The sequence below is a fragment of the Colobus angolensis genome, unplaced genomic scaffold (genome assembly GCF_000951035.1).
Source record: "Colobus angolensis palliatus isolate OR3802 unplaced genomic scaffold, Cang.pa_1.0 Scaffold42, whole genome shotgun sequence".
Lineage (NCBI taxonomy): Eukaryota > Metazoa > Chordata > Mammalia > Primates > Cercopithecidae > Colobus > Colobus angolensis.
Window position 1 is genome coordinate 3,436,781 of NW_012117599.1, and position 16,064 is coordinate 3,452,844.

The 16,064-nt window shown below is 41.6% G+C and overlaps 2 protein-coding genes across 4 annotated transcripts in view; one reads left to right on the forward strand and one right to left on the reverse strand.

Annotated features, from left to right (window-relative positions):
- TXNDC9 (thioredoxin domain containing 9) overlaps window positions 1-6,180 on the reverse strand; it is a 29,540-nt gene extending 23,360 nt beyond the window's left edge. The window contains exons 1-2 of one of the 2 annotated variants that reach the window (XM_011956568.1): window positions 6,128-6,180; window positions 4,276-4,352 (exon numbers count right to left, since the gene is read on the reverse strand). The gene's annotated coding sequence lies outside the window, so the exon portion shown is untranslated. Of the gene's footprint in view, window positions 1-2,205; window positions 2,437-4,275; window positions 4,353-6,127 lie in introns of those variants that run through there. The other variant, XM_011956567.1, reaches the window with a different exon arrangement.
- EIF5B (eukaryotic translation initiation factor 5B) overlaps window positions 3,332-16,064 on the forward strand; it is a 63,049-nt gene continuing 50,316 nt past the window's right edge. The window contains exon 1 of one of the 2 annotated variants that reach the window (XM_011956565.1): window positions 3,332-3,568. In XM_011956565.1, coding sequence (XP_011811955.1) covers window positions 3,534-3,568 — 35 coding nt within the window. In that variant the 5' untranslated portion in view covers window positions 3,332-3,533. The remainder of the gene's footprint in view (window positions 3,569-16,064) is intronic. The other variant, XM_011956566.1, reaches the window with a different exon arrangement.

A 16,064-nucleotide genomic window follows, 5' to 3' on the forward strand; every position in this document is an offset into this window, starting at 1 on the left:
AACCTTAAACATAGAGTTGAGCAAAACACCTATTTTTTCATGGCTGCTGCCCAAATGAGTTTCATTTAACTCCTAAGACGTCTCATTACCACTTATGTAAAGAATAGTGCCTGGTATTCCCTAAAGCATTCATGTCCATTCCTCTTCTCCCATTACCTAACAAAAAAAATCTATGAGGCCACAAAAATTAATACTGGTTTCCATTTACTGACAGTGTTCTTAACTTTGATGGAAAACACTCCAAATACTTCTTAAAACTTTGGGTTTTTTTTTTTTTTCCACCATCACTTCTCTGTACAAAATAAGAGTTTCAAAATAGAACTCATTCAGATTAGAAACGAAGACCTATCTCAATTAGAGTCATGCATCACTTAACAATGGGAATACAATCTAGGCTGGGCGCTATGGCTCACGTCCATAATCCCAGCACTTTGGGAGGCCAAGGTGGGCAGATGACTTGGGTTCAGGAGTTTGAGACCAGCCTGGGAAACATGATGAAACCCTGTCTCTACTACAAATAGAAAAATTAGCCAGGCCTGGTGGTGTGTGCTGGTAGTCCCAGCTACTAGGGAGGCTGAGGTGGGAGGAGGATAGCTTGAACCTAGGAGGCGGAGGTTGCAGTGGGCTAAGGTTGCACCACTTGCACTCCACCCTGGGTGACAGAGCCAGACCCTGTCTCAAAAAACAAAACCCAAAAACCCACAAAAAATGGGAATACATTCTGAGAAATGTGTCATTAGGTGATTTTGATATTGTTTCAAACCTTATAGACTGTATTTACACAAACCCAGATGGTACAGCCTGCTACACACCTAGGCTATACCATACAGTCTATTACTCCTAGTACAAATCTGTACAGCATGTTACTGTATTGAATACTGCAGGCAACTGTAACATAATGGCATTTACATATCTAAACACAGAAAAGGCACAATAAATACAGTATTATAATCTCATAAAACTGAAATGTCCTTATGTGGCACATGACTACATATTTTTAAAACAATGGAGTATTTTGTACGAGAAATTTTATATCAACAATTAGAGGGCAATTTTATGTGTATCTCAGGATTATTACTGCAGAAACGATTTATAATTTGCCTATTAAAGCAGGAGGCTGTTGCATGCCAATAAACTATGATACATTTGCAAATAATACCGAAGCACCCCAAACTTGATAATAAACTGTGAATTCATTCACTCAGCTTCTGATACAGATCCTGACCCAGACGGGCCCTCTATAAACGTTGAGCTGAAGAGAAATATTCTTGCAAACTTCAGTTCTGATTCCTTTTTCTTTATAGGAAAAGCATTTGAAAAGCATACTTGATTTCATCTTTGTATCTCCACAGAACACAGCAGGTACTCAATACATATGTATTTAACCTCGACGCAACACGTGCCTAACTTCCGTTCAAATTACTACACTGCTAAGTTTCAAAAGTATTTGAGTTTAAAAAAACAAATTGTAAGCTCCTCGTGAGTGCTATAAAATTGGTAAGGTGCTGCATTTCAAATACAGCAAAGATTTCCACACTCCCTACCACCCAAGAAAAATGTCAGTAGTAGTACTGTGATCCTCAGTGAGGAAGCTGGAAGGAGAAAATAAGATACTGAATTGCACGTTGGAAGCTGTGCTCCAGGGATAAGCACAGAGAATGCTTATCCCTGGAATTTTATAGGATGAGGCCAGAATTTAATTATGGGATAACTGGAAACAGATGCGATTAAGAAGCGCTATTCTGGGTGTAGGTGTTGGTGGTTCGAGCATTGAGAAGGGGGTAAAGAGACGATGCAACCCCCTGTTAGCTTTTCATTCTTCAAACCACAGCCTGATTCTTCCTTCTTACAGCTCCGCAGGTGCTCCTTTTACGGGACACCGCGCGTCCTCAAATTCCCTAGTCATTTCCTGGACACCCTTACAGGTATCCACCAAAACAATCAAGGGGCCTGGTCCTTAATCGAACCCCAGGTACCTCCCCAGTGGCATCCCGGCCACTCCCTGAGCCCGGGGAGACAGAGGAAGGCACGGTCCCGGCTGCCTCAACTTCGACGCCTCCTGGTGCGCACGCGCAAGAGCCTCCGCCAGGACCCAGACACCGGTGCTGGGGCGGCGCCCCTCCTCCGCTCCGGCTGTGGAGCAGCAGAATGTTCACCGGCACGTGGACGTGGTGATCGGATTTTTCTCACTACCCTCTGCCTCACCTGAGCTCTCGGTGACGTCTGAGAAGTGAGAGAGCAGCAGTTTCAAAAGACAGGTCCACTCCGGCTTTCGCCTTGCAGTAGCTGCCGGCGGCTGCAAACCGGCCGTCACATCCGCCTCCCTATTGGCTGCGGACCTCGCGCGATATCACGTTGGACGCCAGAGAAGGGGCGGGCGGGCGGCTGCCGAACAGTTCTGCGCGTGCGCCTCCCGCCCAGCGGCCCGTAACCTAAGGTGTCCGACCCTTGCTTTCCTCCCAGTATACGGCCGAAATGGAAGGCCGCAAAGCATGGTGGGAGTTGCAGTTTCTTAGTGCGCAGGCTGGCGTGGCCGGACTTTCTCAGGACCGTATTTCGGTACTCACGGTCCAGTGCGCGAGACTGGAAATGAGACAGCTGTGCTCTTGCTCAGCAGTGACGCTTGAAGTGCGTTACCATTCTGTTAGTATTGAATAAACATTTTTCTTTTTTTTGTTTTACTTTTTTGTTTGTTTTAACATTTTTCTTTTTCTTAAAGTCTAGGCATAAACATATACAACACAATTAACTTTTGCATAGTTAAAACCCAAAATATCACCGGCCATATCCAGATATAGAACATTTTCCACCACCCCTGTAGGTTCCCTCTTGACTCTTCTAAACACAGGAATTTTTAGAACTCGCCCTCGTTTTGAGGGTAAAGATGAAGACCTACGTTAGGGAATTGATCGCGTGTGTCCTGTTCTATGTTTTATTCAGTAACTGTACATAATGCATAACGCACGGATGTTACTGAGAGGTCCCTATTTTGTCCTGGATTTATCTCTCTCGCAAACCCCAGAGGACTCATTATTAGTTGTGGTTCTTTACTGAACTTTGTGCGGCTGAGAATACAAAGATATAAAGGGAAGCCCAAAGCCTACTCCTGAACCGAAGCGTGCGTTCCCCATTGGGAGAGGGCTGAGGCGGGGAATTGACAGCTTCATTGTCCGCCTCCGGGTTCTAGAACCTGGAAACCGCGCGGGCGTCGGCTCGGGGCGGACGCTTGCGGGCAGGGGGCGCTCGGGCTCCTGCCTGGCCGGCGGGTCAACCGGAGACGCTCTACCCGAAACGCAGCTCTCGATGAGCCGCGCCCTGCGTCCTCACGCCGAGGCGGCGGGGCGATGCGCTTGCGCACTGAGAACTCACACCATATGTGCCCTGTTCCAGTGCGCGGGTCTGTGGAGAGCCGGGTGCGAGCGGCGGCAGTACGGGGGGAAAGGAACTGAGAGGAGACCAAAGTCAGCCGGGAGACAGTGGGTCTGTGAGAGAACGAATAGAGGAGCTGGGGCCACGAGCGCCGTTGACAAGCAATGGGGAAGAAACAGAAAAACAAGAACGAAGACAGGTAGCTAGGGGTTCGGTCCGTACGGCGACAGCCGCGGTGGCTCAGTGAGGTGTGCGGGTCTCGCCGGGCGCGGAGTTGGACCGGGGTCTGGGCTCGCGACGAGCCTCGCGGGGTACCAGGCCTGGGCCCAGAGTGGGCAGCGCGGGCCCAAGCACCCGGGCCGGGTGGGCACGTAGGGCCTCGACGGCAGGCGGGTCCTCCCAGTCGAGCCTCGGTCCCCCCCCTACCCTGACTGAGGAGCGGGGCAGTCCTTTCAGGGTTCCTGGCCGCGCGGGGGGAGTCAGGCGGCTTCGCCAGCGTGGCCCAGGCCAATGTGAGTTTTTTTCCGCGCTACTCTTGGCGAGGGTGGGGAAGTTCTATTTTATGCCTCTTGTACCTGTGAGTAGTTGGGAGAGAAGGGAGCCTGAATGTGATGTACGGCCAGGTTTCTCTACTCGGGGTCTCAGGTACGTTAGAGTTATGGGGAGGTGTTTAGCAGTTCGCGGTCTCCCAACTTAATCTGATTTGGATACAGTTCTCATTTATTGAAGGGCTGATTGTCCAGCCCTCATGCTTTTCGCTTTCCTTCTTCCGGCCTTTCGGTCGTTTCTTTGCTCTCCCCTAGGAAAGGAAGGGAAGAAGAAGAAACCTACCAACCGGGGTCGCTCCTTTCTAACCACCTGAAATGATTTGGGGAGGGAGGATAAGGATGTATGCGAGTTACTGACCTAGAGATTTTTGAGACGTTTCTGTGTGTCACATTCGATTGAGTTCTGTTACTCTCATGATGGAAAGAGTTCACTTTCTGGGAGTGAACAACATCTGTTACTTTTCACGTTCGTACACTACCCACCAAACTTAAATACGAGGCGGAGAGTAAGGTAAATTAAACAACAAAACTAGTGCTAGTTCATTAGTCTGACTCAAAACATATGTTGTCTTGAAGTTACGTTTAATTGGAAGCCTGGATCGTTTTCTCACCTAGCGTTTGACTAGCTTATGAGTAGAATTAAAAGACAACAAAGATAGTCTTGTATTTCAGTTTTAGGTATATTGGAGGAAGTTAATTGGTTTGGAGAATATAATTGTTAAACCAGATCAACGAGAAAAAATAAGGATTATGGGTGATGTAGTGGAACACAAATTTCTGTACTTTTGACAGGAGTTTTTGATGTATAGAGTACTTTTTTCCTTGCTAGAGACATGTTCAGCTGTATCTAGAAAATAAGTGCTGGGATTACAGGCATGATCCACCGCTCCCGGCCCCCACCTACTAGATATTGTAAAGCCAATCTCAGTAGCTTTTCATCTGTGAGTCCACCAAGTATATCTGTAAGAAATATTAACAGTGATTCTTAAACATTAGCAAATATTCAGTTTTCTGATTTCCCTGATCGTCTTATTACAATTTTTTTTTCAATTCGTTCGTTTCGTTTAGGATTACACAAATGTGTTCTTTAGATTTAAAATTACATATATATGTGGTTTCGTTTTTTGTTTTGGAGATGGAGGACCAGTCTCACTATGTTGCCCAGTCAGGTCTTCAACTCCTGGCCAGTGATCCTCCCACCTCAGCCTCCCTAGTAGCTAGGACTACAAGCGCGATCCGGCTTACATGTTACCCTACTTACACTTTTTACTTTCCAGGCTCTTTCACAATGGAGAAAAGCCATTGGGAGACAAGATGTTTATTCTTAGGGAAAAGTGAGTGTCTCATTGATTTATAAAGATTTTCAGGGATGGTGTAAAGTTTAAATTGCACACTAGACCCTGTTGTTAAATGACTGGTTTGGTAGTGTAGAAGAAATGCTGGTTTTTTTCCCCCTCTCAACCTAATCTGTGTTTTTTTGTTTGTTTGGTTTGTTTTGGCTCATGATGAAGGGAAAGTGGTGGCAATATAATTTTAAAACATTTATTTTCTCATATACCAATATATGAAGTTGATACATTTTGTGAGTGTGTGTGTGTGTATAGATGCTTCATGGACTCCTTTTTATGAATGGCTTTCAGATTGTGTCTAAGAAATCCTGAGCTTTAGCAGAGTCCCCTTTGACCAGAACTGCTTGGGTTTTTATTTTGGTCTTCCACATGAGATACTGGGAGATGGGGAATGGGAAGTTCCACTGCTTTATGAGTCAGCTTTTTCCCTTTATTTTAATATTTCTTTCATTTCTTCAGGGATATTTTGAATATTTGTAAACGGGACAAGAACACAGATTGGAAAGAAAATCTAGAGGGAGAAAGTCCAATTTTAGGATTAGTATTCTTGTTTGTGTAAAATGAGATAGAGATCTTGTTTTATTCTCCTGTGTGAAGGTCCACACAGGACAGTAAAATTTAAAGATTTTACTGTCATCCCACCTCCCCTCCTTGGCTGTGTCAGGCATGTTTCTGGCAAGGTGTGAACTGGGTGAGAAATGCACAGCTGCTTATTTAGTTGTCAAGAGAAGGCATGGAGCAACTTTTCAGTTCTTGGAAAGAACATAAAATACTTCAATGTCCTTAATTCTTATATTTAATTAATCCTTATTTTAACTTCTTAGCCACTCAGTGTTCATTTAAAATTAGATTTTAACTTACCTAATTTTATTTGTATAGCATATGTCAGTGATCAAGATATTTATTTTGTCTGTGTATTTTTAGAATTCTAGAATTTTGCTTAAAGACCAAGTTCTAGAATTCTGTTTCAGTTTGTGTAATTCTTTTTTTTTTTTTTTTGAGATGGAGTCTCACTCTGTCGCCCCAGGTGGAGTACAGTGGCACAATCTCAGCTCACTGCAACCTCTGCCTCCTGGGCTCAAGCGATTCTCCTCCCTCAGCCTCCCAAGTAGCTGGGATGACAGGCGCCCAACACCATGCCCGGCTAATTTTTGTATTTTTAGTAGGGACAGGGTTTCACCATGTTGGCTGGCTGATTTCAAACTGCTGATCTCAAGTGATCCTCCCACCTTTGCCTCCCAAAGGGCTGGGATTACAGGTGTGAGCCACCACACTCAGCCCCAGTTTGCGTAATTCTTAACAATGAGATTTTGATATGGTGTTGGTTCAGCAAGTTTTCCTGACCTTTTTCAGTTGACTCGGGAAACTTGTTGAGACAAAGGCTAGGATTCAGCATCCACATACCGAACAAATATAATACAGATAGCCTTGGTTTAATAAGGGAATTAATTTCTTACTTGCATATATTTGAATAATAAAAGTCTTGTCTGCGTAAACTACATCAAAAAAAGATGCATAGTCAGAGTTTTTTTGGTCTAGTCTGTTTCTATCCTGACACTTTAGGAAGTGCTAGGAGAAGAAGTCCTAGTTTGCTGTAAATTAATAAGAAAACAGATTATAGATTTTTGTTCGTAGTAACCTCTCTAGCCTTCCATGCTGAGATTCCCTGTGGGAAGCTCATTCAGCTACTTTTAATGTTACTTGATCATTAGTTGTGCTTTATTTATGCTTCTAAGTTTATTCCAGTATTGCAGTTGATCTGTAAGGTGGGCAGAGTGTTGTTTTCCTGAGGAACCGAGTGTCAGTGGTTAGGTTGGAATAGCAATTCTCAAACTCTGGTCCTAGACTCCTTTACACTCTTAAATTCCTAAGGAACATAAAAGGCTTTTGTGTATGTGGTTTATATCTACCAGTTACAATTATTACAAACTAAAACTGAAAAGTTCTTCAAATATTTAATTTAAAAATAAAAATAAACTTACATTATTATACATAACATTATTAAATAACCATATTTTCAAAAATAGTGAGAAGAGCTAAACATTTTTGCAAATATCTTTACTATTATGACTTAAAAGAAGATAGATCCTCACATCTGCTTATGCGTTTGATCTGCAGCATCATCACACATCATTTAGCTTCTGAAAAACTCCCCTGTACAGTTGTGAGAAAATGAGAATGAAAAGGCTAGTAGCCTCTTAGTATTATTTTGAAAATAGTTTTGACCCCCAGAGTAGTTTAGACTCCCTAAAGAGATCTTGGGAACGAATTTGAGGACTGTTGGCCTAGAGATTTCTGAACTAGATTTAGGCATCTGTGAGATTTCTCAAGCTGTTTGACCATCATTCGTGTATGTCTTACAGGTGCTGAGAATGCTTGAGAATCACTTAAAGACAACTTAAGACATCTGTGGGCATGTTCATGTTCTTGATATTTTAACAATTTGAGATTTTTCCTTATTTTTTTAATGTAATACTTGCAAAGGTAAATATCAGTTGAGATTGATTTTAGTTGGGAGTCCATTACGTTTTTAGATTATTTGTGACACTTGACGTCTTTATGGTATTGAATCATTCCATTCAAGAAATATATTGAGGTTTAAGCGCTTGAGTGCCAGTTATTTTTCTGGATGCTAGAAATATATTTGTGAACAAATAAGTAATATACTTTGCTTCTCCATTTAGTTGGTTAAGTTAATTGTATAACAGTAAAATGTTATTATTTATTTTAATCTTTAGGATTTGACTTTTTCCCAAGTATCTCAGAATTTTTCTTACTGTTAATGTAATCATTCATCCCCCTCTTTTTTTTTTTTTTAATTTGGTAAATAGTAAGCTTTTTGTCTCCTTTTCCTTTCTGTTTAGAGATAGAATCTCACTCTGTCACCCAGGCTAGAGTGCAATGGTGTGATCATCGCTCACTGTAGCCTTGAACTCATGGACTCAAGCAGTCCTCCCTCCTCAGCCTCCCCAGTAGCTAGGACTGCAGGCATGCACCACTGTACTTAGCTAATTTTTAAAAATTTTTTGTAGAGATGGGGTCTCGCTTTGTTGCCTTGGCTGGTCTTCAGCTCCTGGCCTTAAGCGATCCTCCCATGTCAGCCCCCCAAAGTGTTGGTATTACAGGTGTGAGCCACTGTGCCTGGCCTGAGTTGTCTTTATTTCTTTTCTTCCTTTTTTCTTTTTTTTTTTGAGACTGAGTCTCACTCTGGCCAGGCTGGAGTGCAGTGGCGTGGTATTGGCTCACTGCAACCTCCGCCTCCGGGGTTCAAGCGATTCTCACGTCTCAGCCTCCCAAGTAGCTGGCACTACAGGCGCACGCCACCACGCTTGGCTGATTTTTGTGTTTTTGGTAGAGATGCGGCAACCATGTTGGCCGGGCTGGTCTGGAAATCCTGACCTCAGGTGATCCACCTCCCAAAGTGCTGGGATTATGGGCGTGAGCCACGGTGCCCAACCTGGGTTGTATTTTTGTTGTTGGGTTGTAAGAGGTCTTAATACATAGTCTGGATACTAGATCCTTATCAGATGTGTGATTTGCAGATACTTTCTCTCATTTCTGTAGGTTGTTTTTCCACTGTCTTTTAAAGTTTCTTTTTCACAGAAGTTGTAAATTTTGTTGAAGTCCAGTTTATTTTTTGTTGTTGTTGCTTGTATTTTGGTGTTGTATCTAAGAGAAACTGTTGCCAAATCCATGGTCGTGATGATTTACCTGTATGTTTTCTTAAGAGTTTTATTGCTGGCCAGGCATGGTGGCTCATGCCTGTAATCCTAGCACTTTGGGAGGCTGAGGTGGGTGGATCACCTGAGGTCAGGAGTTTGAGACCAGCCTGACCAACATGGCGAAACCGCGTCTCCACTAAAAATACAAAAATTAGCCGGGCGTGGTGGCAGGTGCCTGTAGTCCCAGCTACTTAGGAGGCTGAGGCAGGAGAATTGCTTGAACCTGGAAGGTGGAGGTTGCAGTGAGCGGAGATCACACCCCTGCACTCCAGCCTGGGTGACAGAGTGGACTCCATCTCAAAAAATAATAAAAATAAACTTTTATTGCCTTACCTCTTGCATTTTGGTCTTTGTTCCAGTTTGAATTAATTGTTGTGTATGGTATGATGTAGGGGTTCATCTGCATTCTTTTATGTACGGATATCTAGTTGTCCTGGTGCCATTTGTTGAAGAGGTTTCTTTCCCTGTTGAAAGGTTTTGGCACCCTTGTCAGATTATTAGACACTAGATATATGGATTTATTTCTGGACTTTAAATTTTATTTCTTTGGTCTGTATGTATGTCTGTGTCAATGTTGTCACCACAGTTTGTTGTTGTTGTTTCTGTTTCTGTTTTTTTTTTTTTTTGGTCACCCAGGCTGGAGTACAGTGGTGTGATCTTGGCTCACTGCAACCTCCGTCTCCTGGGTTCAAGCGATTCTCCTGCCTTAGCCTCCCGAGTAGCTGGGATTTTAGGTGTGCGCCACCAGGCCTGGCTAATATTTGTGTTTTTATTAGAGACAGGGTCTCACCACGTTGGCCAGGCTGGTCTCAAACTCTTGACCTCAAATGATCCACCTGCTTCAGCTTCCCAAAGTACTGGGATTACAGGTGTGAGCCACCGCATCCAGCCGGTACCACAGTTTTGATTACTGTGGTGTGAATTTCCTTAAATGAAAAATTTCAAACACATACAAAAGTAGAAGAGTCTAATGAACAAACATGTCCATCACCCAGGTTCAAATTCATTCATAGATCTCATTCATATGTATTCTGTCCCCTCCTTTCTTTTCTCCATTATTTTGATACAACCTCGGACATTTGTAAATATTTCAAGAAATTATATATCCATTATAAGAAACATTTATATCTTAAATATAAATTGGTAAAAGTGGTACATTTCATTCATTTGGAAAATTCACATACAATGGAATCCTTGTCTGTTGTCAGATAAATGAAATGTCATTGTACTTTTTCAGAGGCATTTAAACTAGCGTTTCAATTTATTGCTTCAGAAAATTCCATTTGGAAGTTTTGTGATCAAAAGTACAGTAATTATTATAGTGTTAGACATGTTTTTTATTAAACTGCTGTGTTGAAACTGGTTAGCTTTGCCTGTTGTATGAAAGTTGTGATTGCCATTCCAGAATAGGACTTTTTCCTTATTTATTAGTGCCTATTTGAAACATCTAACATGCGACCGGGCATGGTGGTGGCTCATGCCTGTAATCACAGAATTCTGGGAGGCCTTGGCGGGTGGATCAGTTGACCGTAGGAGTTGGAGACCAGCCTGGCCAACATAGCGAAACCCTATCTCTACTAAAAAATACAAAAAATTAGCCAGGTGTGGTGGTGCATGCCTGTAATACCAGCTACTTGGGAGGCTGAGGCACAAGAATTGCTTGAACCCGGGAGGTGGAGGTTGCAATGAGCCAAGATTACACCACTGCACTCCAGCCTGGGCAATGGAGTGAGACTGTCTCAAAAAAAAAAAAAAAGGAATGTCTGACATGCCTTTCTGGTTGCCACTTGTAGAAGGTAGGTAGGTGGGTGGGGTGCAGTGGCTCATGTCTGTAATCCCAGCACTTTGGGAGGCTGAAGCAGGAGAATTGCTTGAGGCCAGGACTTTGAGACCAGCCCGTGCAACATGGGGAGACCCCATCTCTACCCCCTAAAAAAAAAAAAAATAGCTGAGTGTGGTGGTGTGTGCCTGTGGTCTCAGCTACTCAGGAGGCTGAGGTGGGAGGATTGCTGGAGCCTTGGGAGGTCAAGGCTGCGGTGAGCCATGTTTGTGCCACTGTACTTCAGCCTGGGTGACAGAGCTAGACCATGTCTCAAAAAAAAAAAAAAAAAGGTGGTGAATTGGGAATACAAAACGGAGTTTTCTGTTCTCAAACGGCATTACATTTTAATGTAGCAAATAGGGATATGCACAGATAATACAGAATGAAATGCTGAAGGGAGAAAATGGAGTATGGGAGTACCACCATATGTGAAATGAGATTTCACATTTGCCTCTTAAAGTTAATTGTTTATGCATCTTTAAAATCCTTTTCTAATTAAGTTTGCCATCAAGAGAGCATGCAGATTGGAAGGAATGGGAGTATGCTGTATATTTCTTTGTCTCTAGAGTACCAAGGGTGGCCATGAGGAATATTTGAGATCTTCGGTTGCTCCTGTTTTGCCAATAATTTTGTACACAGGTGCAGCCAGACCATTCTAATGATGGTGCTCACCAAATTGGTTATTCAGAAATCCAGTCTTGAGAGTGGTTGTCTACATAAAAATTTTTGTTGAAATTTATTAGTAATTGTTAGGTTGTTAATATGAATGATTTATTAATATTACAGTGCCAGGCACTATACAAGTTAGGTGGAAAAAAATCCTCTAACAGTGATTAAGGATCAGAGTCAACTTCTATGGAGTACAGAGACTGAGTTTGCCTTGAGCACTTACCATGTGGTCAGTTATTTTAGAACATGAGTTGTATTTTTTTTTTCTTTTTCTTTTTTTTTTTGAAAAGGTGTCTCAAGCAATCTCAGCTCACTGCAAGCTCCGCCTCCCAGGTTCACACGCTTCTCCTGCCTCAGCCTCTTGAGTAGCTGTGGGTACAGTTGCCCGCCACCACGCCCAAATTATTTTTTGTATCTTTAGTAGAGACAGGGTTTCATCGTGTTAGCCAGGATGATCTCAGTCTCCTGACCTCGTGATCCCCCCACCTCCGCCTCCCAAAGTGCTGAGATTTTGCATTTTCAACAAGGTGATGATACTGATGCTGATACTGCTTGTCCTATAACTATACTTTGAGTAGCAGGATCTAAATGACCATTTCCGTTGTGAATGTATTGCCTCTTATAATGGATTTCTTTTGAGTTCAGCATGCCTGAACTAGCAAGAGCTCAATTCTTCTGATACTTTTTTTTTTAATTTGAACTAGTGATTTTGAGCTTTATATGACAGTATCTTCTCTTGACAAGAAGGTTTAATTTAACTATTAAGTGTGCATCTGATCTTTTTCATCAACCAGAAACAATTTTGGGGGAAGGGGGTTGTAAACAAAAGCTTGGGTTGCTGTTCTGTGACAGTATACTGTGATAAGGTGGCTATCCATATTCATCTTAAATCTTTATTATCAAATTAAAATTTAAAAAACATAAAACAGAAGTTACTAGAGAGAATTTTGAAGCTTCTGAAATCCCTGCAACTCTGTTCCTCCCCACTCAATCCAGTTTGTAAAAGCTGTGCTGATCTGACAGTTAGACATACTGGAATCTATAATACATAAGAACTTAGGATATGTGTATCAGGGGGTCTACAACATTTGTGTTCTTTTCAAATTAACCTATCAGATATTTAGAAAATAAAGGATTAGGTTGAATTTTGTAGAAGGTGATAAGATACACATATCCGGCCGGGCGCGGTGGCTCAAGCCTGTAATCCCAGCACTTTGGGAGGCCAAGACGGGCGGATCACGAGGTCAGGAGATCAAGACCATCCTGGCTAACACGGTGAAACGCCATCTCTACTAAAAAAATACAAAAAACTAGCCGGGCAAGGTGGCGGGCGCCTGTAGTCCCAGCTACTGGGGAGGCTGAGGCAGGAGAATGGCGTAAACCCTGGAGGCGGAGCTTGCAGTGAGCTGAGATCCGGCCACTGCACTCCAGCCTGGGCCACAAAAGTGAAACCCCCTCTAAAAAAAAAAAAAAAAAAAAGATACACATATCCTTTGCATTGCATTGTATAATATAGTAGTATGGTTTCATATCCCTTTTAAAGGAGTCAAGTCTTCGTAAGGACATCATAAGCTGGGAGGGGTTTCTTTTGAGACATAACTAGTTCTCAGCATATTGATTGTAGTACTTGAGCCATAACTTCATTAAGGGAGTCGAGAGTGAGAACTGGTGAGATTTGTGGTTATAAGTGGTGGGGGCCACTGAGGAGCAGTGACTGCTGGGCTTTCCCTTCTTTTGTCTTGTTTTTCCTCTTTTTATATGTAACTGTTGATGATCAAGGATGTTCTGGGTAAGAAGATGAAGACTGGGGAAATGAGATGTCAGAAGGCAACCTGTAGAGAAGGTGGGACTGAATTTCCAGTTTCTCTGATTGCAGCTGTTATTGCTGAGATAGAATTAAGAATAAAGAGAAGGATTCCCTCTTACGCTCTCCTTCTTGTTAACGATTATTAAGAGTTTTGGTGGGGAGGGACAGAAGCCAAAGTAAGTGAAAAAGGGCAGCAACGATGTTATAAGTGACTTATCCTTCCTTTAGGACTTTGAGGTTTTGGACAATTTGTCCATCAACTTGGGGGTGGGGATGGAGGAAGGAGTGGTGTGGTTTGGATTTTACACTTCTACCAACGTGCTTTCCATGACTATAGGCCCTGCTATTGATTAGGAATAGGAAGAAATATGGGGATGCTTCAGTTATTATTGTATCATAACAAGTCATCCCAAACAGTGGCTTAAAACAAGAAAACTTGTGATTATCTTTCATGGTTCTGGAGGTTGACTGGGCTTAATCAGCTGGAGTTGTCAGCTGGAGCGTCTCTATTTGATCTCTCCTGACCTGGACATCCCCATTAGCTTGGCAGCTGCCAGGTTAAGGCCTGGGCCTAGAAACTATAATAAAAGTCACATCCTTCTATTTAGCAAGCAGTCATACAACTCCCTCATTAAAGGAGATAGACCTCCACCTCTCAAAGAGTATCAGAGATATTTTGGGCCAGGTTTAAAAACCTCTGCAGTGGGTAAAGAGGCATTGGAGAAGAGAGGCTGGTAAAAAGGACTCTTTAGACATCTTGGAGATTTTCAAGTGTGGAATAATTTGGAAAGGAGTTGGATTTCTTGTATTTCTTGTCTAACTTCACAATCATTACACAATTTTTCAGTGGAAAATACCTGTCATTATCAAATGAAATTTGATAAGTTTGGAATTGAGAGGAGATTTGTACATGAGGTTAATTTTCCTTTGACTTCTTTGCAGTGAACAATTTTTTTGTAATATGTGTCTTTAAAAGGCTTTGTACTATATTGGTCACAAGATGAAGTATGTGTCTTACTTTTTATTTTTATATATGGTTTTTATTTAATTCCAAAAACCAAACTCTAAAGTTGAGTACATGCCTGCACACACAATAAAATACTGTTTTTATACAGTTGAAAAAATACAAGTTGTATTTTGTTCTTGACACATAATAATTGTACATATTTATAGGGTACAATGTGATATTTTGATATCTCTATACATTGTGTAATGATCAAATCAGGATAATTAGCATATCACGTCAAACACTTGTCATTTCTTTGTGGTAAGAATATTCCAAATTCTCTTTTCTAGCTGTTTTGAAGTATAATACATTATTGTTAACTATAGTTATCCTACTGTGAAGTGGAACACCAGAACTTACTCTCCTAACTGTAACTTTGTACCTGTTGACCAACCTCTCCTCATTCCCTCTCCTCCCTACTCTTCCCAACCTCTGGTAACCACTATTCTACTCTCTACTTTTATGATACCAACTTTTTCTGATTCCACATATGAATGGGATCATGCAGTATTTATCTTTCCATATATGGCATATGTCACTTAACATAATTACATTCGAGTTCGTATGTGTTGTCACAGAATGACAGGATTTCATTCTTTTTATGGATGAATAGTATTTGCATTGTGTAGATGTACATTTTCTTTATCCATTCATCTGTTGATGGACATTTAGGTTGATTCCATATCTTGGCTATTGTGAACAGTGCTGCAGTAAATGTGGGAGTGTAAATATTCTTCAACATAGCAATTTCATTTCCTTTGGCTATATAGACCCAGTAGTGGAATTGTTAGATTATATGATAGTTCTGTTTTTTTGAAGAATTTCTGTACTGTTGTCTCTAATGGCTGTACTAATTTACGTTTCCACCAGCAGTGTATAATAGTTCTCCTTTCTTCATATTCTCGCCATATTATTTTTTGTCTTTTTGTAAAAGCTAGTCTAAGGTGTGGTGATATCTCATTGTGGTTTTGATTTGCATTTCCCTGATGTTTAATAAATGTTGAGTGTTTTTTTTCATATACCTGGTGCCCATTTTTGTATCTTCCTTTGAGAAATGTCTATTCTGATCTTTTGCCCATCATTTAGTTGGCTTATTTGTTTTTTTGCTATTGTTGTTTTGAGTTCCATATGTATTCTGGATATTAACCCCTTTTTAGATGCATAGTTTGTGAATATTTTCTCCCGTTCTGTAGGCAGTCTCTTCACTCTGTTGGTTGTTTCCTTTATTGTATTTGTCAGTTTTTGCTTTTGTTGCCTGAGCTTTTGAGGTCTTATTCAAACAATGTCATGAAGCTTTTTTCCTGTTTTCTTCTAATGGTTTCATAGTTTTGGATTTTACATTTAAGTCTTTAATTCATTTAGAGTCGATTCTTGTTAAGTGGTGAGAGACAAGAATGAAGAAATAAAGAAAATGTTTTTAAAAGACTCCTTCATTAAACATCATTTTAACTCCACATTACTGTGTTTAATAGAAATTAAGATAGTAGAAAAAGATTATAGATTTGTTCTTGTTTTTGTAACTTATAAAAATGGATAAAAGGGCCAGGCATGGTGACTCACACCGTAATCCCAGCACTTTGGGAGGCCAAGGCAGGTGGATCGCTTGAGCCCAGTAGTGACTATAGTTTTCATGTTTTATTTTTGGTCACTGTAGTTTTGCCTTTTTTTTTTTTTGAGACGGAGTCTAGCTCTGTCGCCCAGGCTGGAGTGCGGTGGCGCGATCTCCACTCACTGCAACCTCCGTCTCCTGGGTTCAAGCGATTCTCCTGCCT